Source organism: Ammospiza nelsoni, chromosome Z (assembly GCF_027579445.1).
Source record: "Ammospiza nelsoni isolate bAmmNel1 chromosome Z, bAmmNel1.pri, whole genome shotgun sequence".
Taxonomy (NCBI): Eukaryota; Metazoa; Chordata; class Aves; order Passeriformes; family Passerellidae; genus Ammospiza; species Ammospiza nelsoni.
Genome location: NC_080669.1, coordinates 44,794,605 through 44,819,919, shown reverse-complemented (window position 1 = coordinate 44,819,919; position 25,315 = coordinate 44,794,605). Strand labels below are relative to the sequence as shown.

Sequence of the window (25,315 nt, the reverse complement as noted above, 5' to 3'; positions counted from 1 at the left end):
TGTACCTTCTACAAAGTGTGTTGTATTGCAGGGCATTTTTGGACCTTCCACTGTCTCAACTTCATTTGAATTAATACTCTATAAAAAAAAAATCAAAATTACAGTAACTGTATTTGATGCCCAGACATTTATCTGAAAACTCAAGAACAGTATCGAAGACTGACAAACACTTATGTTATGAGCAATACTAAGATGACTGAGAGAAATTCCACAAAGAATATTTTATTGGCTACCTTCCAGAGGAAACTGACGGCAATCCCTCAAGAGGAAAAGAAATAAAATATTTTTAACCACAGAGAGAAGTCACCTCCTGCTTACAATACATGAAAGATCTAAAGGAACAGATTTGCCATTTGCATTTCACTGCTTACAGCCTTCTTCTCTATGAGAAAAGCAGCACAACAGCTTTGCACAACAGCTCCATTCAGAATTCTAGTTTACATTAAAAGCATCCTGTAAAGCAAGCAATTTTGAGGGATAGGTAATACAAAGAGAATAAACTGGGACTAAACACTAACTACATGACAGATCCAGTCGGGAGGCCAGGAGACATTCCACTCCCCGTGTCTGTAGCCTCTGGCCAGGCTGCTCCCTCACTCAGATACACACCAACTCCTGCTCAAAAGGAAGAGAGGGCTGGGATACAGTCTCCTATTTTAGAAATTACTCTCAGAAATTAAAAACAAAGTGGGAGGAAGAAAGAATGGATTCTTTTGTGTCCTTTCGTCTACTACTCTGCTTGCTTCTAGTCTTTCCCTCTAGTAGACTGTCTGTCTATTTGCCAACTACCAAGAGCTGCAAACAGAGAAAAGACATGGTAACCTGAACACAAAAGAAAAAGCCAGGGATGACCCTGGGTTGAATACTGCAGCCAAACTAATTTGAAAGCCATGAAGTCCCACCTCAGTGGGGCAAGTTGCATTTCTCTCTGCTCATCTCTTGCTGTGCTAGGCAGTTTCCCATTTGAACACCTGTCAGGCAGAAAAAGTCAAAAGAAAGTTGGGAAACTATTAAATCTGTCCATCATCAGGCAAAAAAAAATTACTTAAATGACCATAAACTATAGTAATCATTTTGGATGATTAGCCCGGCTTGCCAATTCTGGCTTCTTTTATTACTCTGACACGTTTCAAATGTATCCATCAGTCCCCAGATCTCACTTGCTCCCACAGAGCCCTGGGCCCTGCACTGGCTGTGCTGCCTGCCGCAGCTCAGACTGCCCGTGGATCACCTTCTCCTGCTGCCTAGGTCTCCACTGGAGGTGCACAAGGAACCAACCACATCGTCCCACTGGCAGGCACCACTACCACACAGCAATCTCTGCCCCAAGGAGGTCACACAGAATTTTGCAACTTCACATTCTTTTTCAGCAATTTCAGCTATCTCCCCCATCTCTGTTGCCTAGAGTGACCACAGAGTTTCCACTTTTTGAACTGCTGAATGAAGGCATGGCTCCCATACAAGTGACTTTAGCTTACTGGCAGCTTGTTTTAACTTCTCCATTACTGTTTTAACTGAAAGAACTGACACAGCAAAGAGCGAAGAATATACTTGGGAAAAATTCATGCTTTTCTTGCATGAATAGATGTGCTGCTGTCTGAGACAATCATTGGTCATTGGTACAGTCTCAAGACACCAGATGTACAGCCTTAGTCTTCTATAAATTAAATGAATACTCTAGGACAGCAGTAAATTATATTTCTATTTTTAAAAGATTATGTACTGTGAAATCTCTAATACCTACCCAAGATTTATAATTGCCTCCCAATGCTTTGGATACAACCAAAGAGCTCAAAATTCTTGTTTGCAACAGAAGGAAAATTAATTTTATCTTTGCTTTTGGACATAATACGTAGCCTAAAAACAACAGCTTTTCTATAAGAAACTAACTAAATGAACCATGTGATCTTCCCAATTATTCTGGTCTATTCCTGCTTGATTCAAAGTGCTGCAACACTGATGCTGAGCAGGAGGGGAATAAGGTCCCCACAACAGAACTTAGACTGCTGCAGCTAGAGGAATGGCAAAAGGGGAACCTACAAATCCAGGGCAGTAGGCTCTTTCCTGAAAATACCAAATGCAGAATTGTCTAGCTTTTCAGAGTCTTTGAGAATACCCAACATGCCACTTGCCACTTTCTTTTTCCATTTCAAAGACTGAATGCAAAACAAGGACTTTGTGAGTGCAAGAAAAAGGCAATCATATAAATAACAATGCGTTCTTGATTATAGTTTTGGTTTTCCTTTTGAGTTCATTATTGTTAATGGAAAAGCCACACACAAATTGCAGGGATTCTGCAAACTACAGAGAATAACTTTTTGTATGGAAACAAATCAAAATCTCAATAATGTAGTTATGTAAGAATATACATAAGGACTATTACAGTACGCCGCGCCTTAAATTTCTGTATTAAACATAACATCTAAATAATTTTCTAAGTTTAAAAAAATGCAGCATGAAATAAAGGTAACACAAGGAAAATCAGTGCCCAAATGAGGAAACCCAAAGCTAAGAATGGAAAAGAAAAGCTGAATTTCAAGACCAGGAAAAAAGCCAACTTTTAGTGTGTTAACTAGTTTTATACATGTTGTGCAGTCTCAGTCTAAAAATACAGGTAAGCATTTGCATTGCTATTAAAGAACTTATACATTCAAGCATTCTCTTTATTTTACTGAATCAAGAGATGTCCTGAAGCATAAGTCAACAGTGCTTCAGACATTTTACATTAAAATAAGAAAAACTAAATTAAACTCCATAGAAAAAGTCCGTACTCTGTATTTCTGCTGAAAATAACAGACCAGGGTTGGCTCTTGATAAAGGCTCCCAGGCATTACACTACCGGAAGAATGGAACTAAATTAAATATTTCAAGTACAAACATTAATACAATGGCAATGCAATTGAAGACACAGAGATTTCAGGGAAAGATACTCCCTTTAGAGTCCACCATGATTGAAAAACAACCTGGGAGGCAAAAGAGGCTTTTACGAAGTTCTCAACGCCTCTTATGCTCCAGCTTCAGACATACAAAGTGCTGCACCTACACAAAGTAGAAACCCAAACCAGTAATCATAAAGTTATACTGGCGATCAGTGACACGGCAGCCTAAATTAAAAGGCTACTCAATGAAAACAAATCCAGCCTGAAAAGTCTACAGCTGGAAATCATGAAGAAAATCCGTGGTACCTGGTAAAGAAGAGGTCTCTGTCCCAGAAGTATTTTCTGAAGAGCTTACTGTCTGACTCCAGCAAGTGCTGTGCAGTGCGACTGAACATCAGCGTCAGAGCTCCAGATGAATGAACAAACTGTATGCAGGCACCCTCGCTGATCTCCGCTCTTGAAATGTCAAGCGACTGACTGCCCTGGAAGCTGAAATGACAAACCCTTTTAGCCACAGCAGATGCCCTCTGCACAGGCAGAATGAGAGCGCTGCCACAGGGAGCATCCGGCTCGCCTCCAGCACAGCCCGTCAGGACCCCAACACACCCACCGCAAAAACCAGAGTCAGAAAATCTGAAACAGCCACTGAAAACACAGCTGGGCAAACAAAAACCTACCAATGACTCTTTTCAGCCTTAAGAACACAGAGTTACTTCTAGCTATCAACTGGGAAAAAACAATGTTAGCTCTAGACAGTTACTACTTAAAGAAGCCAGAACGAACAAGCTGTGACAATACCTATTTCTCCTTATTGCTGTAAATGAGCAAAAAAGTACCTTTTCCTGTCAATGTTGCCATATATAGCAGTAGGACACAACTGGCAGCTAGCAGATTTATTATCCCACAAGAGTGAAAAACAGAAAGTATCTCAAGGGAATACGGTATTGTTTGGACATAACAAGTAAATGAGACAGTCATAACATAATGTACTGAACCCATGCTGTATTTTTTTTTAAGCTGAAGTACAGATAAGTCTCACATAAACTACAGGCTGCATGGAGCCAAAACTGAAAGAACCACATACCAAAATTAAAATGCACCCTAATTCTCGTGTGTTTCTATTTGCAAAGAAAAGCCAAGAGTAAAAAGGCGTGTCTGATGCTTACCGTTTGGTATCCCAAGACACATACATACACCCCATGCAGCTCCTCAGGACTGTACAGACAGAGCTCCAGACAGCTGAAAGGTGCCAGAAAGCACTTGTCCTTTGAGTTATTTGTCAGTGTGGCAGCACTCTGGCAAAACAGAGTCATAACTGCAGCACTGTCTTCGTTGCTAATTCTCCCTTATTTGTTGTCCAAACTTGAGCTTTCCTATGGTTCTGTTCGTATATAAATATTTCTTTATATATATTTTAAAGAAGGTCTTTGCATGTTTTTAGTGTTTCAGGATTCAGCTGATACAGTGCTGAGAGAGGTACCTGATGGTGCAGCTGGTCCTCTATCATAACTATTAATTGACTTCAAATGTAATGAAGGACACAAATAATAAACTTCCTACAATTGTAAATGCAAATTTACCATTAAAAATTATAATACTGGCAAAAAGCAGCAGAAACCAGCACAAAATAGGCAACTCTCTCCAGATAAATAACAGTACTCCCCATATCCCTTAAATGACGAGACCATTTCAAAGAAAAGAGCAAAGAAAGCATTATACACACTTTGTAAAGATCTCAACAAGTTTGGAGTGTCCAATCTGCAATGCCAAATCTAAAGGTGCTGCTCCATCCTCATTAGGTAATGCTAAGGCTGATGACCCTCCAGGCTGGGCTGCCAAGAACAGGGAAAGCTTAACCAAGCCCAACTTCATCACAAGGTGGAGAAGAGTTTCTCTTTGTTCAGGCTCTTAAAAATAAACACAGCAAGCAGATCAAAATCATCAGTAACAAACCCCAGCATTTTACTTGCTGGGAAGCATCAAAAGACACTTATTATCATCTGCAGAAATAATATAGCTCAAGTTCAGACCTACAAAATCTTTTTGGCAGAAGATTTTAGGTCTTTCACTGAAAACACCAGTTACCTACTTAATTGCATATGCAGAGCTAAAGAATAGCTAAATGCTATATAATTTCTTCTGTCAAAGAAATCAGCTGAAATTAGATAATTCCAGCTGTTAATTAATTATTATTTCTCTCATTCCCTGTATGTAATATAGCACTCAGCACCAGTAAATGTCCCAATGGAGAAGATAGGTAAAAAACAATTTTCCTGCAATCTGCCTTGCCTCAGCAACACAAAACATCCAGCGGCAGAGCCAAGTATCTAAACTAAAAAAAATTTAAAATATTTCAAAAAGGGATATAATTTCTCAAGGCAGGCTGCTTATCAGGACAGTAAGAAATCTATAAAATAACACACACATACATAGAATATGCTGGATAATTCCTGCTTCTCTCTTCTCAAAAGCTAACTGCATGTGTCAATCCTTCCTCTCCTCTCCACTTTTTTAGCACATAATCATCAAGTTCAATGGGATGAAGTTTAAAATAAAGGAGTACACAACCATGATTTAGTCACTAGATGCTGAATCATCATTCACACCATTCCCTGGCCTCTCTTCAAGGAAGGATTTATTTGCCTCAATACATATATTCTCAAACAAAAGGTCTCTGCAGTATAAAGGCAATAAATAAAATATTCTCAAGTGCCACTCAACCAGTTTATTACACTGATATTTTGGTATGAAGTTAAACATAAGTGTTCCTCCACAAGGGTCAAGTATTTAGGGACCATTGCTCTACAGATTTCAGAACAATCAGCTAAAATGTGTTAGGTTTCCAGTGATTTAATAAATGTTACTGAAATTTCCATTTCTTTCCCTTCACAGCTTCCTTTTGCATAACTGAAGGCTGCTGTCATGTCTGAGCCAAATACATCCTCTCTGGACATTCTAACAGAAGAGCTGTGTTCTACAAAGCCGAATGTCTTCTCTGGAGGCAATGGGGGGAAAGCCATTAGCCTCCTTCTTGGACTTAAGAGTGTTATTATAGTCCAAAAAATCCTTTATCTCCATATCCTATAGAGCCAGAATTGCAAGGAACTTAAGAAACTTTCCCTACCACTACAGAGGGAAAATCGCTGTTGGATCTCCTCTGGTAATACAGTTTTTTATCTGAGTATTTGGTATTGAGTATTTGGTGGCAACCCCTCCAGACTTTTTACCCTTCCATTTCAGATGGAATCAAAACTTCCAGACAGTCAAATCCCAGAAAAAGACGCCATGCTTCCTTCAATAAATGAAAGAAATTCCAGGCACTTGAGCACTTTAACAGCCAGCACACTTGAATGTAGTGTCTGAAAACTATTTTTATTGCAGTTCTAACAGAAGTGGACACATTAACAAGACACAGGGAGAATTCTTCATATCAGAATATCATTAAACATTTACATAATATGTACCTAAGTATTTGTGGAACACACATATAAAATGTCACACCACTATTTTTTAAAGTTCATCTCACTGTGGCTAGCCAATATGTGACCTGCTAGCCTGCCTATGCAACAATTTTCTCCACAGGTTTCAGTCTTTAAAATTTTTTCTTGGTCTCCCCATTTCAGATTATAGGAAAATATATGTCCATCTGGGCACAGGATCTGCTGTAGGATCCAGAGCCACAGAGGAAAGTAATGAATCATGGGGAGTTTTTTTCCTCCGAGGTCTACAACACGTTTCTTATTTCAGTCTTTGGAAAGGATGATCATTGCTACATTTTAGTTACCAACACTAATATGATCTATAGCGTTTACACATCTATGAAACAAGACAGCACAGATGTTTCAAAGTTTTTGAGCATGTGCAATCTTTACACCACTGAATCCAACTGAAGCCCTTGCAGACTGCTTTGCTAAACGGAACCACAAGCAACATGGAACCACAGAAACGCCTGGATCGGAAGTAAACTTCAAAGACCACCTACTCCAAAGACCCTGCCATGGACAGGGACAGCTTCCACTACAGGAAGTTTCTCAAAGCACCATCTAACCTGGCCGTGACCAACGCAGCCCAGAAGATCTGACTGCTACTCACTGTTTCGAAGCCCAGTCAAACATTCCTCATCAAACACCATGGTCTGCTTGGACCTGAGACCTTCTTCTATGGAGGACATTTAAACAAGCACAGTTAAGGCTTCTCAAAACTTGTGGATAATGTGCTACTTGAAAAATGAGAGACCACAGTACAATTTCCCCCCCCAGGCAGATGTGATTTGAGCATACACATCTTCAAATTTCTTCCAAAAAATAGTCTGTTTTCATCTGATGGAAGCATACCATGTTCCCTCCATTGCAGAGTAATTGAAAATAGGGCATGGTGCAGAGGGAAATCCAGGGGATGCAGGGCACAAAAGCAAAAAAACAGCAGACTGACTACAATGCAACAATCAGCTAGAAGTCTCTGCTGTTTAGACGTGGATGCCTTTCTCATTATACTGTTGTCAGAAGTGAAAAACAATGCTCAAAGCCCGGATCTCTCACTCACTCAGAGAATGACCTAACAATTCAGTCACAGTATGAAAATGTGTGCCAGTATCTTCCCTTTCCCTAGCTGTATATCTGAATACAGATTGATAACATCATGTGTGCTTTGCATATTCAGCACTGGCCCCAGTGCTATTTCTGTACTTCAGAGTCTCCCCTGAAAGGATTTCAGCAGACTCAAGGCTGTGCTACCCATCTGGAGCCCAGCAGAAAACCTGGTCTGGAGTGTTTATATGTACACCAGGGAGTTCATGTTTAAATACACAGAAAATTATGTGGTCCAAAATGCAGACCCTGAACAAATATTATGCATTCACAGGAAAAAAAAATAATTTCAGAATCGCTTCTTGATCTGGCATACTGAAACTCTGCTAAAGTCTTGATGTGTAAAGTGCTAACACTTTAGACATCAAGCTGTGTTCTTCAGATGCTTCTAGTAGACCATACTACACTACACTACACTGTTAGTAACAAGACAGCAGACACACTAATCTAATTAAAACACATGCAAATACATCATTCAATATTAAGCATGCCAAATATCTATAGATGTAACCCTAATCCTCAGACTAAATGCATTGAAACAAAAAGGTAAACTTTACTCTGAACATTGGCCGGTGGCCGCTGGGTTTCAATGTATACTATAACAATGCAAAAAAAGCCAGATAAGCTTGCTCTGAGGATGATAAGATTAGCACTTTCCCACTCAGCAAAAAAGGGAGCCCTTAGATAGCCCTGAGGAGGAATAGCCTTCTCTCTGCTCCAATACTGCAGCAAATAAAGTTACTCTTCTGGCAGCCAAATCTTACAAACAATGCAGTATGAATAAGTCTGCTGCAAAAGAACAAGTTTTAAAAATAACAGTAATTAATCTTTGTCTTCTGAAACCGCCATCTGAAACAATAAGTTCTACTATCTCACCACAAATAGTCTAGTAACTGATCTTTATCTGCCTAACCTAACAACCTCCATCTAACCTTATGCTAAATTTGTTCATGGCCAGCTTGAATGCACATGGTAGCCGAACCACCCTGCAGGTTCAGTGTCTGCTCTCAGCCCTGATATACTTAGTAGGAAACAACACTCAGATATCTCCCCATCCTTTATCTCTCTAGATAATGTGTTTGCTAGGCTACTCTCTTCTTACTAGTCCCACATGGCTTGCCCAGAAGTGAACAGAAACTGATGACATAAAGCAATTACTAATACCTTCACAAAAGGAAAATCTGAAATTTGAGCTGTCTACTCTGAAGGATAAATGGAAAGGTAAGTATGCTCTCCAGTACAAGGATTTTTCACCACAAGGAGGGTGAAGCACTGGGACAGGTGGCCCAGAGAGGTTACAGACTGTCTGTCCTTGGAGGCGTTCAAAACCTGATCCTCAGCAACCTGATACAACTCCAAAGCCAGCCCTGCTGCAAGTGGAGGGTAGGACCAGATCACCTCCAGGAACACTGGGCTTGGCCACCTCCAGGGACGCTTACATCCAAAATCTGCTGTTGTCCTATTCCAGAACCAGCAATACCAAAACAAAACAAAACAAAAAAAAAAAAAAAAAAAAAAAAAAAAAAAAAAAAAAAAAAAAAAAAAAAAAAAAAACCACCAAAAAAAATTCAAAAAGACATGATGACTGATAATAAGCTTTTTAAACAGACCTGCCTATAAAGAAAATATTTTCATTAAAAGATGGTAAAGTTCTGAAACAACAGGAGGTTAGCAATTCTTTCCCTTAGGAACAATTTCTAGTTTCAGTTCTCTACTTTTACCACCTTCTCTTATACTTCCTCACTGTGGCAGAACAAATGGCATTTTCCTACATTTCTCACTTTATTTTCCCATACCTCTGGGGAAGAATTCAAGTGTGGCATAAAGGCAGGGTGGGGGGAACCACAAAGAAAACACAACAGAAAGAAAACTCTCCAGAAATAAACATACACATAGACCAATATTGTGGAAAAAACCCAACATAATTCAACTGCATTCTGTGGCAAGCAAGAACAAAATAAGGAAAAGAAGGAAAACACAAGACTTCTTCAACATATTCATATTTAAATGGTATAAAATGATATTTAATTTCAATGGTATAAAATGCCATTATCCATCAATGTACAAACAATACCACTCCTGTGATTTGAAGGACATGCTGCTGGCTGATTTAGACAGGGTCAGCTACTGCAAGTAGCTGTAGTGGGGCTGTAAATGACAGGCACTAGCAAGACTGTTTTGCATTGCATCCCTGTTTTCCAGCCAAAACATTCTGTTTGGGTTACACAGAGCTGACTCAAACAGTCTGTTTTCAACATTAAAAAAAATCCTTTTGTTCTTCCTTGCACCTGAATCCCTTCCTCTGTCCAAAAAAACAAACTAAAACCAAATATTTCTCTCTGACAGAAATGACTAAACCCCTTCTGGGCTCTGAATCTCATTCATTTACTGGAAGGAGACTAAAAACTCCAAGACTGAAAAGCAGGGGGTGACATCAAAACTGGCTAACAAATTGAATTTTTTCCTGGCTTCATACTTCATGACTGTTATTTTTTTTTCATTGCTCCATTAGAAATAAGATTATTTATAAAGTTGTCTCCAGTGCACCCCACTTCTGCAAAAACCCACACAAGTGGTTCTGTTGAGGGGCATCAGGCTACAATGCTTGAAGTCAGGTATGTGACAGACCATCTGAGAGCATACCCACGCGAACCAACTCCCAGAGACTGGCATCAATCCTACAGAAGAAAAGGAGAGAAGATAAAGGGAATCCACTGCAAAGGGAGTCTTGCCCCAGCAGTTTTAGCAGCAGGGCCGCCAGAAAAGGCTCCCATCCACCAGCCCCACGCATCATGGAGCCACACCTACGCCTCAGATGGAGTTCCACCTGACTCTACAGATTGGGTGACCCCAGCTAGGATGCAAAACACCACAGGAGATGGTGTCTGTTGCTGGGAGGGACAGTCCTCGTCCTCTAGTACTGCAGCCAAACACTGCCCCGAGGTGTCTGGTGTAAGACACTTGTTTGCTGAGCACCATCCAAGTGCAGAGTACCAGCTGGGACCCCTTTTCAGCCAGGAGAAGACCAGGGCTCTCCAGCCCAGTGCTGATTGAAGGCTTTGGTCTGGGTCAGAGCACAGCTTTGTATCTTCAGCAGCAGAGTGGCTCCGGAGCCCCACTTCTCTCTACTGCCCTCAATGGGAAACTTTATCTTCTGTATCTCTTAGAGTAGTCACTCTCCTGTCATTCTGTGTATCTCCAAGTGCTCAGTACTTTTCCCAGAAAAACCTCCTCATGGTCAAAGGGACACCAAATGCCTCCTCTCTGCCATTGTTTCCACTGACCAGGAGATGAGAATCATAATGTGCTTGACAATATCTTGCCCCATGCAGGTTTCTGGGTCAGCAGCAGGCTCTAGAAGACACACATCTGCTTCACAACGCACAAGCTAGCATCCTCCTCCCTCTGCCAGGCACAGTTTCCAAAAGTACAAACTCCAACTGGGACAAAGATTTATCTGTTTCTCTAACTTCCTGAATTCTTTGACCAAAATACAATTACCTCTCCTCACAAATCTCACCAGACCCAGACACACTTATCCACTGTTCCCAGTGTTTTTCTAATTCTGTGAAGGAGAACAAGCACTTTGCACTCCTTTCCATTTCCTTCAATGGAAAAAAAAAGTAATCTAAAATACCAGCTGAAAGGAGACACAGACAGAATTTTCTTTAATTTACAACACAATCCTGACATCCATCGGTCAGGGTTGAGCTTGTGCACTTTAGAAAGACTACCAAGTGAAAAGAGTAGCATTAATTACAAAGAAAAAGGGAAGGATTACAAAGAGGGTCATGCTTTCTTATTTCTTTTGTCCAGCTTTCTATAATGTGGCAAACAACTCCTGACCTGTGCAACTACACTAAATTCCTGAATTATTTGCAATGCTCTCTAGATAATCTTTTGGCTCTCTTTATCCAATCCTTCTTATAAGGAATTCAAACATTTTTCCTGAATACCAAAACTCCTATGACCAAAGAGTTCCTCTATCTTTCCATCAACCCTTACATTTTTAAATCCTCATAAAAATCAATGAGGTAAAAAAACAGCAGATAGTGCAATAGTTTTCTCCAGCAACATGTCACTCAAAAGTATTTTTTCCAACAAAAATAGCCCTGCAGCTCTGAAAACTGACTGAATCACAAAAGTATTATGCCCTAAGTAATGTTGGATGATAGCACCCATATATTTTATAACATGCATATTAAAAAGAACGTCCTCACAATGTCAAGTGTCAAGGTATCTCCAATCTTTGGTACGAGGAATCATAGGGACAGCAGGTAGGGAAAGTTCTCATTCTACTTCTAAATACTCATAAATTTCTTGATCCTATTTCTCACCCATTTTGAACTTTCAGAGCATGTAGAAAAGCACAGGGATAACCTTTGATTAGCTCACTGTTGAAAATGAAGGACTTCTCCTCATGTGCTGAGCATGAAGCTCTCCAGACTCAGTCCATCCCCTTCTCCCTCCCCTTCCTTCCCCTCTGTGCACAGGCCTCCCTCAGCCACAGACAGTCCTCAGCTTTGCTGGGCTTTCTTGGCTTTGCTGGGCTTTCTTGGCTTTGGGGACAAAAATACAGGGATGGGGACAGCACAAGGAAGCAACTCCAGTCGGTCCTTCTCAGAGCCAGGAGAGAGGATCAAAACTATACTTTCCAAAAGGAAAAAGAAAGGATACAGAAGTTTAAGAAATATTATACATACTGTCTAGAGGAGAGCAAAATAGATATGAGGCCCAGCCCAAGCCTGGACCTCAGAGCGAGACACGGGAAGGAGTAGCCTCCCTTGGGCTGAAGGAAAAGCTTTCCAAAAGCTTTCAGGAGTCCCCCTGAAAGGAGGTGGGCCCAAGCACTGCCCAGGCAGGAATGCACTGACAGATCCCACTGTAAATGAGCATTGCTACCAGGTCCCTGGAATTATTTTATTCAGAAACCAGGCAAAAGACCCTGGTTTCATTTAAGCGCAGCATCTGTTGCACAAAAAGAGATGTCACTTCTTCAAGTGCAACTGTGCCCATGAGGCAACCCCACCACAGTATGCTGAAGACATGCTTGTCTAACACTTCAGATGCTCACAGAGACTCTGTATGGCAATAAGGACACATATCCCAACATTTTTGGCTGCAATGAAATTTCATTTATATATAGTATTTTAATCTGAAAAGTGAACAAAGTATGAAAAATACATAGAAACAAAAAATACAAGATCTATAAAAGTCTTGCAAGGGCAACATATTTTTTTTCCATATAAACATTGCAGTACACCTGAAAATTAACAATTAGGACAACTGAAAATTAAACAATTTTGCTGTGTGGATAGCAGTTGCCCTGGCAGAGCTTACTCTGAGATACCAGCTAAGATGATCTCTGACTCTCTGGGCCCACAACACAACCAGGATAACCTTTCCCCATGTTTCAAGCAAGCAGGCACCCAGCTGGCTATGCCCAAGCATCTCTCAGTACCCCTGGCATCCTGCTGATGCTTCTGGGTTGGGTTTCAGCTGATTAAATGCTTAGATAAGCCTGTGAACAAAACTACACTGATTTCTTCAGGTTTTGATACAAAGTCCTCACTGCTAAAATACAACAGTTTTTCCAGAAGCTGAGCAAATATTTACTCCACAAAAAATGAAACAACTAACAGCCTTTTTTATCCTCTCCTGTCTAGCCAATATTTGAATGAGACTTGGTATTTGGTTTTACAACTGTTTGCAACAGACAGACGAAAAACATTCTTCAGATTTTAAGTTATCTGTCATTTAGAATTAGAAAGATTTAAGATGTGAAAAAAGCCCTTACCCAAAGAAATGAGCTTAACTGACATGTTTTTATTTCCCAAAAGCTTGCATGCATCTCTTTCAGTTTGGCTGACATGGAAACTGCCTGTCTTCTAATTTTCAGCAATTTAAAGTACTAAAAGGAAAACAGCCAAAACTACCAAATTTTCGGTGAAAAACATGTGAAGCTATCAAGTATAACACAGTTTCCACCCTCAGCTATAAATCAGCTGACTCTGCAAAAGAAAAATAAACTCTTCAGCAAACCCTATCTACAGTTCTTTGTTTGCAATGAAACCTGAAACTAGGAAAATCCCACCTGATTTTGTTATGAAATTTTTCAGTAGCATACCCTAACATAATGTTGCACAGGTATTTTCATTCCACTTCCTCTGCAACTGAAAACAAAAAAATAAAAACCACTTAGAAACTTATTTAATGGTATTTCCCCACAGAATGACCACAGTCATAAATGAAGGATAAACATTGACAGAACAATGGCAAAAACTATGTTCATTCTGCACACTGGAATGCCTACAGTAACATACTCTCCTCTATCACCTTTTACTCCCAAGACAAAATATCTCACTTGGTTAGAATTATGGCTGCAAAGCTTCATGATACAGTTCTTGCTTCTTTTAAACAGCTCTAATTATAAATAAGAACTGTGTTTACAGTGAGTCAAGGCAGAAAAACCTTCTAGGGAGACAGAGGTACAACAACCATCCTTTTTAACTCTCTGGGCATAAACCAAATCTCTGATTACCCCTCTCGCACTTGAACAATTTTTCACATTAACCTCAAAATAAAGCACAAGAGTAGAGAATTTGGACCAAACAGTGAAATATTCTGCTCTGAACCGTGCACCAAACCACTGATAAAAGCTTTCTAACTTCGAATAAAACTCTACCACCTTCTGGACAGCTTCCAAGGATGTTCCAAGTTGAAGGCAACTTTTCATAAGCAACAGCCATCATCAAGTCATTATCCAGTGATTGCAGATCTTTCATCCTTAGCCCAAACTTATCCAGCAACATCTTGTGACTACTGGCAGTGACACATTCTGCGTGATCAACCAGAAAGCGAGACAACTTGCATGACAGATTCTCTCTGTAAGTGATGGGACAGCTGCTGAGGACCACAGGTGAGAAACCCACTGCGTACTTTGACACAGACACAGAAACTGCTTCTTGGTATCCGTGGCCTGTAATTATAATGTAAATTAATCACTAACATCATCTGTGTTCAGAAAATACATCAGTTATTTTTCATCTCATCTGCATCTAAGAGCTGTGGCTGCTCATTCAGAATTATTTTGTTCTTCCCTTTCATTACACTGATTCATCTTAGACATCCACCAAGAATTTATACTGATGAACTTGGATTCAACTAGACTTGAACTGACAGTCCTCCCAATTATACCAACTTGATTAATTCTAGAACCAGTCTTTTTAGGTGAGGGTTCTTCAACCACAGTAGAAAGAAATAAAGATTCTTGGATAAGCATTAAGAAAAATTAGATGCTCTTGAAAAGAGTGGGGTTGTGGCCTGCAAAATTAATTCTGAGTAATACATCTATTTATTAAAACAAATTTTGCATTTACCCAGGCCAGAACACAAAAGCTTTTAACTAATGCACTCTTCAGGGCCTTGGCAAACTTGATTAAATGCTGTATCAATTCTATTACTTACAGCTGGGACCCTCCCAGTCCAAGGGAGTTTATCCCTTTAACCTCATCAGCATTTTGTCTTTCTCTCCTACTCCTTTGACATCTAAGGCAGGGTGGACGCCTAAAAGAGGATATCTAAATGAGGTGCAAGCTGTACCTCTCACTGGAGAGTTAAATGCGATGTACTAAGGGCCCAAGTTTAAATTTTCCAATGTATTCTGAAAAGCTATGAGCACATGTGCAATCTAGTAACTGCAGGAGGAAGCATGTACTTGCCACAACTAGCTGTTTTTAAAGTGTTCTGTGTTCCCTTATGTGCAATTTGGCTACCATAAAATAACACTAATATCAGCAGGGATATAGTTTAACCTCACATTTTATTGTAATGTGTTCATGGCTTTAGTCATGATTAAGGGCTGCCTGTAGCCATTGGATTGTGCTCCTCCCCCAGATGCAACCATTTAACAGTGTCACACAATATGCTGAGATCTTAAAAACAAAATTAAAACCCACTTGGAACAAGCCTAGCATTGTATTTTTCCCAGTTGTAATCCATGACAACTATTTAGCATTTACAGGTTCAGAGGAGTCACTATGTAACAGCAATGAACTTCCCTTTTTTTATACTCTGCACTTATTTTCAGACTCTAAATCCCCTTTAGAACACAAGAGAAAACAAGAAGATCCAATTGCACAGGTTACTGCCTCCTACTCACACAAATGAAAAGGTCACAAAGCACACTATAAAGGTGACAAGCAGGGTATATGTTACATCCATGAGGCAGACAAGCCCAAGGCAGAGAGCCAGCTGGGAGGCAACACAGATGTCCCTTGTTTCCAGCGAGGCACCCTGGAACAGTTTCCCAGACCCTTCTGTACCATGTGCAGCTCCAGCAGAGCTCTGAGCATCACCAGCAGGAGAGTCCTGCAAGCCAGGCTGACAGCTGCACCAACAGAAGGCTCAGAAATAACAGGACTTTTGCAGGTGTTAGGACTACCAGAGGCAAATGGCTGTGGCACAGGATCAAGTCACATTAAAAATTCTGCCATCCCTGAAGACTGCACTTTAAGGCACACCCCGTGGTGCAAGTCCAGTAAAACTTAATCCAATACTGCGTTGGCATGGATTGCTACAAAAGGCAGGATCACCTATGGAGAGTCAAACTCAACCTGGATCCTAAAGCCCATCATTCAAATCCCTGCATTTTCTCCATTACAGAAACATAAAACAGTTTTATCAAACCGTCCAGTCATGCTGAGCTTTGAAATGGGGTTGGGGTAGAGCAAAGAGTGGAAAAATATAAACATGAACTCAGGCTCACCTGGAGCTATGGACTGAAGAGTGTTGTCACTAACTCGCTCAGCAAACATTATGTGTCTCTTCAGGGATCCATCACAAAAAAAGTAAAACTCAGCATCCACTGGGAGGTAAATGTCTTTGTCAAATTTTGCATGTACAGTCACTTGTCCCTGAAATTGAAAGTGCATTCTGAAACATCCAGTAAATTTCTCATCTTCAACAGACCCACTGATGTATAATTCAGGTCTAAGCTTATTGTAATCTTCATAACTCTGCTATACACAGGCCCTGATAGAGTGACAAATCTTCCATTTCCTACTTCCACTTAGAAACCAACACTGGTTTTATGCCTGCAACAGCAAAGCTAATTTTTAAAAATGCTTTTTAAATAATATCTTTAAAGAAATTTATTTCATCTTACCCCACACAAATACAATTGGCTTTTTATTTAAAATGCATCAGAATAACTGAACCCAAATATTTTGTTATTTACAAAAGCAAGTTTTGTTTTAAAAAATTTTAAAAATTCAGAAGCTATTTAAATTACCTTAGACTTCAGTCTTCAAAAAGAAGCACCAATGCAATTCTACAAATGGTTTCAAAGAACACTAGTTCCCAGATATTTGTCTGTGGGTTTCTTTATAGTAAATAGAAAGCAACCGGCCAAGAAAAACCTGTCATACAATAGCTTCAAAAAAGAGCAGGAAAAGGATCTAAGAAGTGGCAAACAATAACAGATGCCTGACAAGTCTGAGGGAGGAAATTTAGATCAAGCTGCATTTCCTTGTGGAGGAGGATAGTGTGCTACAGCATAGTTCCTGACTGCCACAGTTGTTCTAAATAAGGCAGAATTGCCCCAACATCTGGCAGAAAGCATGCTACAAAAGAATATCTGAGCCATATTTCCAAAGATGCCTGCCCTGCTCTATTCAAACAGTTACCACAGCACTGGCTCCACCAGCTCGACAGACAAGTCTTGTAAAAAACAAAGCAAAACACAGTAACACAGAAATTTCAGTGGCTGAAAGCCACGCTTACACCTCTGACTGTCCTTACCCTGGTCATTATAAGCCAAACACTTCACTGCAGGGTGACTCTTGCCACCCTCAACAACTTCGGACCTCAGCCTACTTTTCCCAAGGACATCTTTCTCATCACTCAAAACAATGCAAACTCTGCAGGTGTTTTCCTCTTCAATGCAGACAAATCTAATGAACTGGGGTCAAGAGGCAAAGACTGGTTTCAAGCCCAAAATCTTCCTCAGATAGGACTCTTCCCGTAAGGACAAATGGAAACAACATTATGAGTTCAGTATCAAGAGCATACATGCCTGTTATCCCCAAACACTGATAACACCCCTTTTTTAAGTGGCCTGAAGTGTTATTATAGCTGCAAAGTGTTTCTCCTATTTGTCTTTGGGTTTTGCACTACTATAACCAGAACATGTTATGATTATTGCAGTTGCTGCTTTTACTGTTGTTATTAAAACAGTCTTCTTTTAAAAGAAATTATTGTATTTGTGAATAACCATTTTGGTCTGTTGAGTAATAATGTGGGGAGACAGGAGTAGGGTAAGTCTCTGAAGACCCTCCACAGTGTGCTCCAGTGAGCTCAGCTGCCTAGTAAACAGGAGCACAGCAGAATTTCTTCCACATGGGTGCCTGAGACCACAACTCCGAAACCATCTCTATGCCTTCTGGACCCCTGAGTCAGAGAAAGTACACAGCCACACAGTTTTCATGTTTTCTTTGCCCTAACTATGCAAAATAAGGGAGATATTCTGTGGAAACTCTTCTCACTTAATTAGCCACTGTTGGCAGGGGAAAAAATTCAAGCCAAATTTTAGCAATACTGCTCCTTTTTAAAAAATGCTAACACAGGTTCACAAAAGACAGAGAAATATCTTAAACTAATTACATTACATAATATGTAAGCATGAGAGAGAATTTCACGAATCCTTGTCTAGAGGAAAAATGACAGTGGAAAGCTTGCGCACACATAATAAAAAACAAGTTCTGTAGAGCTCATTCCTTGCAACACTAAAGAAAATTCAAGTCATGGTCATTTAAGCAAATATTTTACAAAAAGAAGGAAATTGGCAGCTACCTAGTATCTGGCCAAACAATTAAGTGATTCAACTGGAAAGTCCCAAATTATCCAAAAAGAGATTAAACCCTGTATTACAGTATAAGATTCAGAGACAACACAGAAAGTAATAGTGGAATATTATTTTTTGTGCTGTATGATTATCACACCTGACATCAGAAACAGTTATTTCATACAAGTTCCTATCATCATCTCCAGCACTTTCTACCCTGCCTTCAGATACTCCTGTTTCATGTTGCTCTGTTCAAAACTATTTCTTCTTTCTGCTGCTGCTGCAACTAAAACATGTATCTGTTTACTTTCAAATTGTCTCTGTATGAAGCCAAATATATTACAGGACCTATTTAACCACTTTTTTTATCCAAAAAGATCACTTACAGTCCATTCTTGAAAATTCCTATGTAGAAAAATACTTTGAGAATGTAATTCAAGTTTTGTACCCATTCCCTGCAGAAGTATTTATATCCTGAGTCCCTCATGCAAGGTCAGTCCAGCCCCAGGAGCAGGCTGCAGCAGGAACTACCTGAACAGATCTTTTCACCACAGAAAAATTACCTCAGAGTCACAGGAGTGGGAGCAATTCCAGCTCCCTTCTTCCTCCTCCTTTCCTAACAAGGCACACAATGAAGAGGGGAGCAGGCTAAATCTTGCAATGAGATGCAGTAATTTAGTCAGCAACACCTTTGACCCAACCTATAGTCGTCAGCCTACTGCAGCCAAGAGGAGTTTTGACATCAATTTAAAGAAAGCCAAGATTGTCATTGTAATCCTTCAAATAAAAACCAGAAAAGCATACACAGCAACTGGGGAGAAGACTTTTTGTTGGGGGGACCTTGAGTGAGACACAGACTCAACTCCGAACACATTAAACCTGTGGCTGAGGAAGTGTTAGTTTTTGTGTCTCTGGGATCCATAAAGTAAAGTCTACCTTTCATTACCAGGGAAGGCACTGTCCTGGTACTGGCACCAGGGAGCAGATTAGCAAGGTTTGTGTTTTTAATAGGATTTATAGGCCTATGCACTCTTTCAGCATCACCAATCAGGTTTTCCAGACACACATTTCCCCTTGGTTTGTCTAGGGCACTTGAGAACTGACCACGTCAGCTTTGCAGCAACAGAGCCCACTGAACCCCTGTCCTGGGCAGGAAACAGCAAAGGCCAGACCTGGGAGAACTTCCACCTCGTGACACTCATCTGACCCTGTTCTGCGGGGGAACAGGGTCTGAGGAATGTCCCTGTTCCCTGAAGGGGACTGAGGCAGGCTTTCTGGGGAGAAGGCAGTGTGGGTAGGAATCCCTCACAGCTGAAACACAGCAGCATCCAGGCAGGCAGGAGGGGTTTGACCATGGCACTTCCACTATGCCTCATCCCCAGCCTGCTGCAAGACACTTCATGCCTCAACAAATAACTGGCCATTAATGTGAACTGTGCTTCTTCCACTTTGAATACCACCATCTTCCTCACCAGGAACCTGCCCCAGCAAAACAGGTGCAGCACAAAAAGATCTTTACAGGACTTCCAGATACAAGCCACCATGCTTAATTTCAACAATTGCTCTCTATCCGTGTATACATAGCCTGGAAAAATCTACTTTCCCAGCAGATTTTTACCAGAAAAATAACACATTCTAAAGTATGCTTAAAATTTCCTTACCAAACTAAGCATGCAGTGTAATAGCTTGAGAAGTAATGTTTTATGCAGGGTTTCAAGAATATCATCTCCAAATGTAACAGGACAAACAAATACCAGCTTTGTAATTACATGCTGTAAGAAAAATATTTATGTGCTGGGGTAAAACAGTGGCTTAATTGTTCCCAAAACACAAGTCCCAACACACTGAAGCAAATGCAAATCTCCAAGTATTGCCAGCTAAAATAGGAATATTTTCCTCTATGTCAGCTGCTACTGGCCACTGCAATTTCACATATATATTTTTTCACTGTTGAGAAGGTTCACTTCAGAAAACGTTTATATTTTACTTGTGCCTGGACAAGAACAGTAGCAGCCATATAGTTTTAATGACCCTTTTGCAACTCACCTGCAACTGTGAACACTTCTACACAAAAGATGCTAAAATAGGGAAATTTTAGCAGTAGGAAAATTCTAAATGAATCCAAATCAATCATATTCAAAATATTAATAGCAAGAAAAAGGTATAAATATGCCTTTCCAATGTTCTGTGATGTTTTTACAGTGTCCACCAGACAGACCTTGTCTACAAATTGCAGCAAATGCAGTTATGGACTTGCTTAAAAAGCATGCACTCCAACTGAATTGAATGCAATGAAACAGCAACACTGTATTCAGGGAAGGGAAGAAGTTACAAACTGGGGAAAAAAAAAAAAAAAAAAAAAAAAAAAAAAAAAAAAAAAAAAAGGAGAGATAAAAGCTGAACATTTCTCTAGAAGCATTAGCTTTCAAATTGTATAGCTAAAAGTGCACCATGGCAGATTCTCCAAACCACATCAGCTTTATGCATCAACCACCTGCAGGTATTTCTTCAGTATGTGGCAGGTTTCTGAGAAATGCAGAGGATGCATTTGCACAGATACCTCCAGCACAAGTAAGAAGCATCACCCCCACAGGTGCTCAAGGCAATACAGCACACAGGAAGTCCACTGACTAGCAGCTGAGGCAGCTCTCTGTTCTTGTCAAAAAAGTGAGAAAAGAAAGTGTTCAGTGACCACCAAATCAAAATCTAAAAGATGCCTCTAGCAAGGCCCCAGCACTATCTTGAATAGAAAAGAACTGAAAGAGAAAATCCTAATTAAGCTAATTTCCTAATAAGCTTCCCTCTTTTGATATGAAAAAGCAGGAAGCTCCTCATTTTGGTTCAGATGCACTGCCTTTTTTAAAGAAAAAGTAAGTACTGGTAGATGTTAGAGCCACCTTTATGAGTAAGTAGCCCACATAAACTGGAAAAAAATTAAGCACTCTATTACATCCAAACTGACCACAAAAGTACACTCCAAGCAAAGAAGGATGGAGGAGATACTGACAAATTAACTAGCTGACTCCCCTGCCTCACAATATGATAAAAGCTGCCCAAGTTTACTCTCCAGAGATGGATTTTCCTCATCCTGCTTGAAAACACCACTCACACAGTCCCTTAACACACAGCACTGTAAACTTCCTCCCACCCAAACAATCCCTGTCTGGCCTCTCACACTTCTTGAGCCTGGTACAAACTTTGTGCTTCTTTAACAGCTCAACAAGACTTTGGTCTTTGGCCTTGATTAGGGGAAGAGAGAGAAAGGATTGTTTTATGTTGTTGGGGTTTAATAGGAGACCATCCTTACACCTTGTGGGTTTTCAGTCAAGCTTACTGCAATACTCCCCTTACAGTGACAGCCTGAAAGGCATCCGATGTATTGGGAGTTTCTGAAATTGCATACACTGGCTTTTACCCAAAGCTGATGTCTCAAAATGAGTTACACCTTCTACCTCCTCACTTGCCTCAACAAAGGTTTACTCTCTTCAGAGACACAAACAGAAAAACAAGGGCTTTTGTTGAGAACTGCAAGATTTGCCTCCAGCAAAAGGAATTAGAATCCAACTGAATTTAAAAAAAAAAAAAAAAAGAAGAAAGAAAAAAAATTCCTCTAATAACAAGAAACAAAGTAACAGTAAAAAATTCCTCTAATAAGAAGAAACAAAGTAACAGAAGAAACAAAGTACATATGTCATGTACTACGCTACTGTGCACTGTTAAGCTGCCTCTAACATTACCAACTTTAAAAATCATGTATTAGACATATGTTTTTCATTTAGTGCACATGCAACATGTCCAGATGCTTTCCAGATCTTTATTTTCTATGGCATTATCTTACCACAAAAAAATTGTCCTCCTCAGTCCTAAGGAGTTTCTTCTGTTTAACCCCTGTTCCTCTCAACCAGTCCTTTACTCAATTTAAGATACAGCTGGCACCACCACCACTTCCACGTCACCATAAGCAACATCCAGTCACACTAACCTGACTCATGTCAGACTCTGGGTGCACAACCTCTTTTTTGCTGAATTAGTGAATGGTGTCTGCTGGAGCTACCAAAAAACAGAGACCAGACAAAATTAAGAGAAGAAAAAACAATTATATTTATTGAAGGGCCCTCAGGTACATTTTGGGCAGACAAGGCCTCCCCAGGGACTACACCCAAAATGGACAATGGGTCACGGGGTTTTGTACTTATATAAGTTTGGTCTGTTTGCATTTTGGGGGTTAATCTTCCAATTACAGCTGCAAGTAATGAAGTCGTTTACCCCAAGTTTGCTCCCACCCCCATTTGCCCAGCATTGACTTCATGACTTGCAGCTGTAATTGTCTACATTTTGTCCACATTTTGTCCACATTTCTCAGCGCCTGAGACAGTGAGGAACCCTTGATCCCCAGGCCTGGAGAGGAATTGTTTTGTCTGATCAAAATGGGAAGGCACTAAATAGCACTCTATATGGAGTTTAGAGTTATACACTAAAGAATTGCAGGATTACAAATACATGAAAAATATTAAAGCTAAAATCCTAAGGCATCAGTGAGAGCATACGATACAGAGCTTTTGCTGGCTTTGTGCTTTTTACGGCTGCTCTATGTCAGCAGCAGTATAAGAGACAGTCATGGAACTGACCATTCATGCAGAATTAATCTACCAGTGTTTTTAAACAGTCTGAACCGCAGCACAGGTCTACAGCAAATCAGCACTTTACATCAAACTGACTTTATTTTCCTTACCTTGGCACCACCAGTCTTAAAGCTGTGTTTAGCTAATTATCAAACTGAGACAGCAGCAAAGTTGGAGAAAAATTTTCAGAGTCCTATTTGGTAGCAACATAACAGAAGTAATAAATAAATAAATAAATAAATGGGATACCTTTTAATTCTGGAAACACTGGATAAACATAAAAATATCTGGAATGCTTTTATCAGAAAGGAGAGGGGAGAAAGCAGAAGAAATAGAAAAAATTTTAAAGCCACTGCTTAAACATACATTACTGTGCTTGCTCATCTATCATTGAAAATATCATTCAGTGTTTTGCCATCAGGGACACAACTTATGTTCATGCATAAAGTAATATGGTGGAATTAGGAAGCTTAAGAAAGAGATATTAACATAGGTCAGAAAATTTCTGCAATAAGAAAATTAACTTCCCTTCCGACATGCAACTGCTGACTAAAAGAAAAGGAGTAATCTCTTTCAGTTGACTTGGTTTAAAATATACAAATCAGACCAGTTATTATTCTCATGTCCTATGTAATATCAGGGCTCTACTGCTGCAGACACTACACAAAAACATGTAAGCTCAAAGTCCCTGCCCAGAAAAATCTCAGTTTAAGGACTGAGGGGAAAAAAATTAATATACCAGTGGAACAAAAATTATCTGCCTGCTGATGGACACCTTTTGAAGCACCCATTCTTTTCTTTCATATTTTTTAAAATAAGTCCCATACTTTCAGATACATTTTCTCAGTCTCATTTTGGCAGCAAGCCTGCATCCAGAGGCCAGCCTGTGCATACTCTTTTGTGCATCCCCATGCAGGCATTCCACGATGGACTTGACCAGGCTCCCAGAGCAGAGAACAACAAATTGCTCCTGACTCCAGCCAGAGCTGGATCAGCTCCGTGCAACACAGCTCTGTGCATTAGCAAAGGTATGCTGAAAGGCCAATACAAATTCACATTTTAAACCACACTTACTTTTTGTGTTTTGAAGTCTAAGTAAGGCAGTCATTCAGCCTCACTGAACACAAAGATAGGCCCAGAATTAGGGCCAGACCCACTGCAAGCAAAGAAAGTGAAAGCACAGAATGGGCAAGACGGGCCAGAAACCATCTTCTTTCCACAAAGGGCTGGCTAGAAGATACCAACTATCTGGCAAGAGCAGCAAATACACAAGCTGTATCCAACCATGGAAAATCATCCCTTTCCACCCCTCTTCAAACATCAACTACAGCATGGAGGAACTGGGAAGGCAGACAGCTTGGGCAAGGGAGACAGTCAACTACTCACAATCAATACCTAAGTCCTACTGCCGCTTCCCACCCAAATCACACAAAATCATGCTGGAATAGAGTTTGGCACTCTGCAGACCCAGCCCAGGCTTAGACTATCACTGAGCTTACCCAAAGCCTGAGAGTCTCCAGGCCCTCAGACACTGTAGCTGCAAGCAGCCTGGTGCCACATCCTACTTTCTGCCCTTCCCAACCCAGGCAAGAACGCCTCCAAAACTTCCCTGTAGGAATATTTCCATACATCAGTATTAAGCACCTCTCTCTCCTTGGCACCTGTGCTTTGCCCAAGAAGATGTAATAGTGTCAGAAACAAAACTGTCCCCAAGTGAAAACATTGGAGCAGGGGCACCTTAAGAGGAAGACTTTGTATAACAGAACACAAGAGAAGGTAATTAAGCTTAAACCTTAAGGACTTTAAGCCAGCTCCAGTGGTTACATAGGAACATGTGATACCTTAGGAGAGTACATTTTGAGAATAGTAAGCACTTTGCAGCACAAGAGCAAATGAAAGTTCTAATTTCCATGAGATCTTGAGTCTTGAAGGCAGGAGCCTGTGCTTCTGCCTCTTCACAGAGAATTCCACAAGTTCCTTTGGAAAGACAGATACATACCCTTCAGCACCATCTCCTGGAGAGATGAGGTCCCTTTGGTGTCTCCACAAAACTGCTGGGAATACCCCCCGTGGCTCAGCATTTATTTATTTATTTATTTATTTATTTATTTATTTATTTATTTATCTCTCCTGCTCCCATGGGAAACATTCCTAAGGTTCCCAGCAGAAAATCATTTACAAACTGCTGAGAACACTTATTTACTGCTCTTGGGAACTCACTACTTCCACAGTATTTTTGCCCCATGGCAGTAAGGTATTTCTTTGCCAATATCAAAGTTGGTAATCAATAACATTTATTTAAAACTAACAAAACCCAGTTACTTACCATTAAATAAGATGGAATGCTTTTCCAAGAGGGAGATTTGTTTCTCCACACTACAATAG

At 40.2% G+C, this 25,315-nt stretch overlaps 1 protein-coding gene across 1 annotated transcript in view; it reads right to left on the bottom strand.

Moving 5' to 3' along the window:
• The window catches only part of ARHGEF28 (Rho guanine nucleotide exchange factor 28), a 101,259-nt gene extending 78,851 nt beyond the window's left edge, over positions 1–22,408 (bottom strand). Inside the window, exons 1-6 of the mRNA XM_059492108.1 lie at positions 22,291–22,408; positions 16,233–16,380; positions 14,154–14,444; positions 4,603–4,786; positions 3,186–3,368; positions 6–76 (exon numbers count right to left, since the gene is read on the bottom strand). Of these exons, the coding sequence (XP_059348091.1) occupies positions 6–76; positions 3,186–3,368; positions 4,603–4,786; positions 14,154–14,444; positions 16,233–16,380; positions 22,291–22,299 (886 nt within the window). The 5' untranslated portion in view covers positions 22,300–22,408. The remainder of the gene's footprint in view (positions 1–5; positions 77–3,185; positions 3,369–4,602; positions 4,787–14,153; positions 14,445–16,232; positions 16,381–22,290) is intronic.
• Between the last annotated feature and the right edge of the window lie 2,907 nt (positions 22,409–25,315).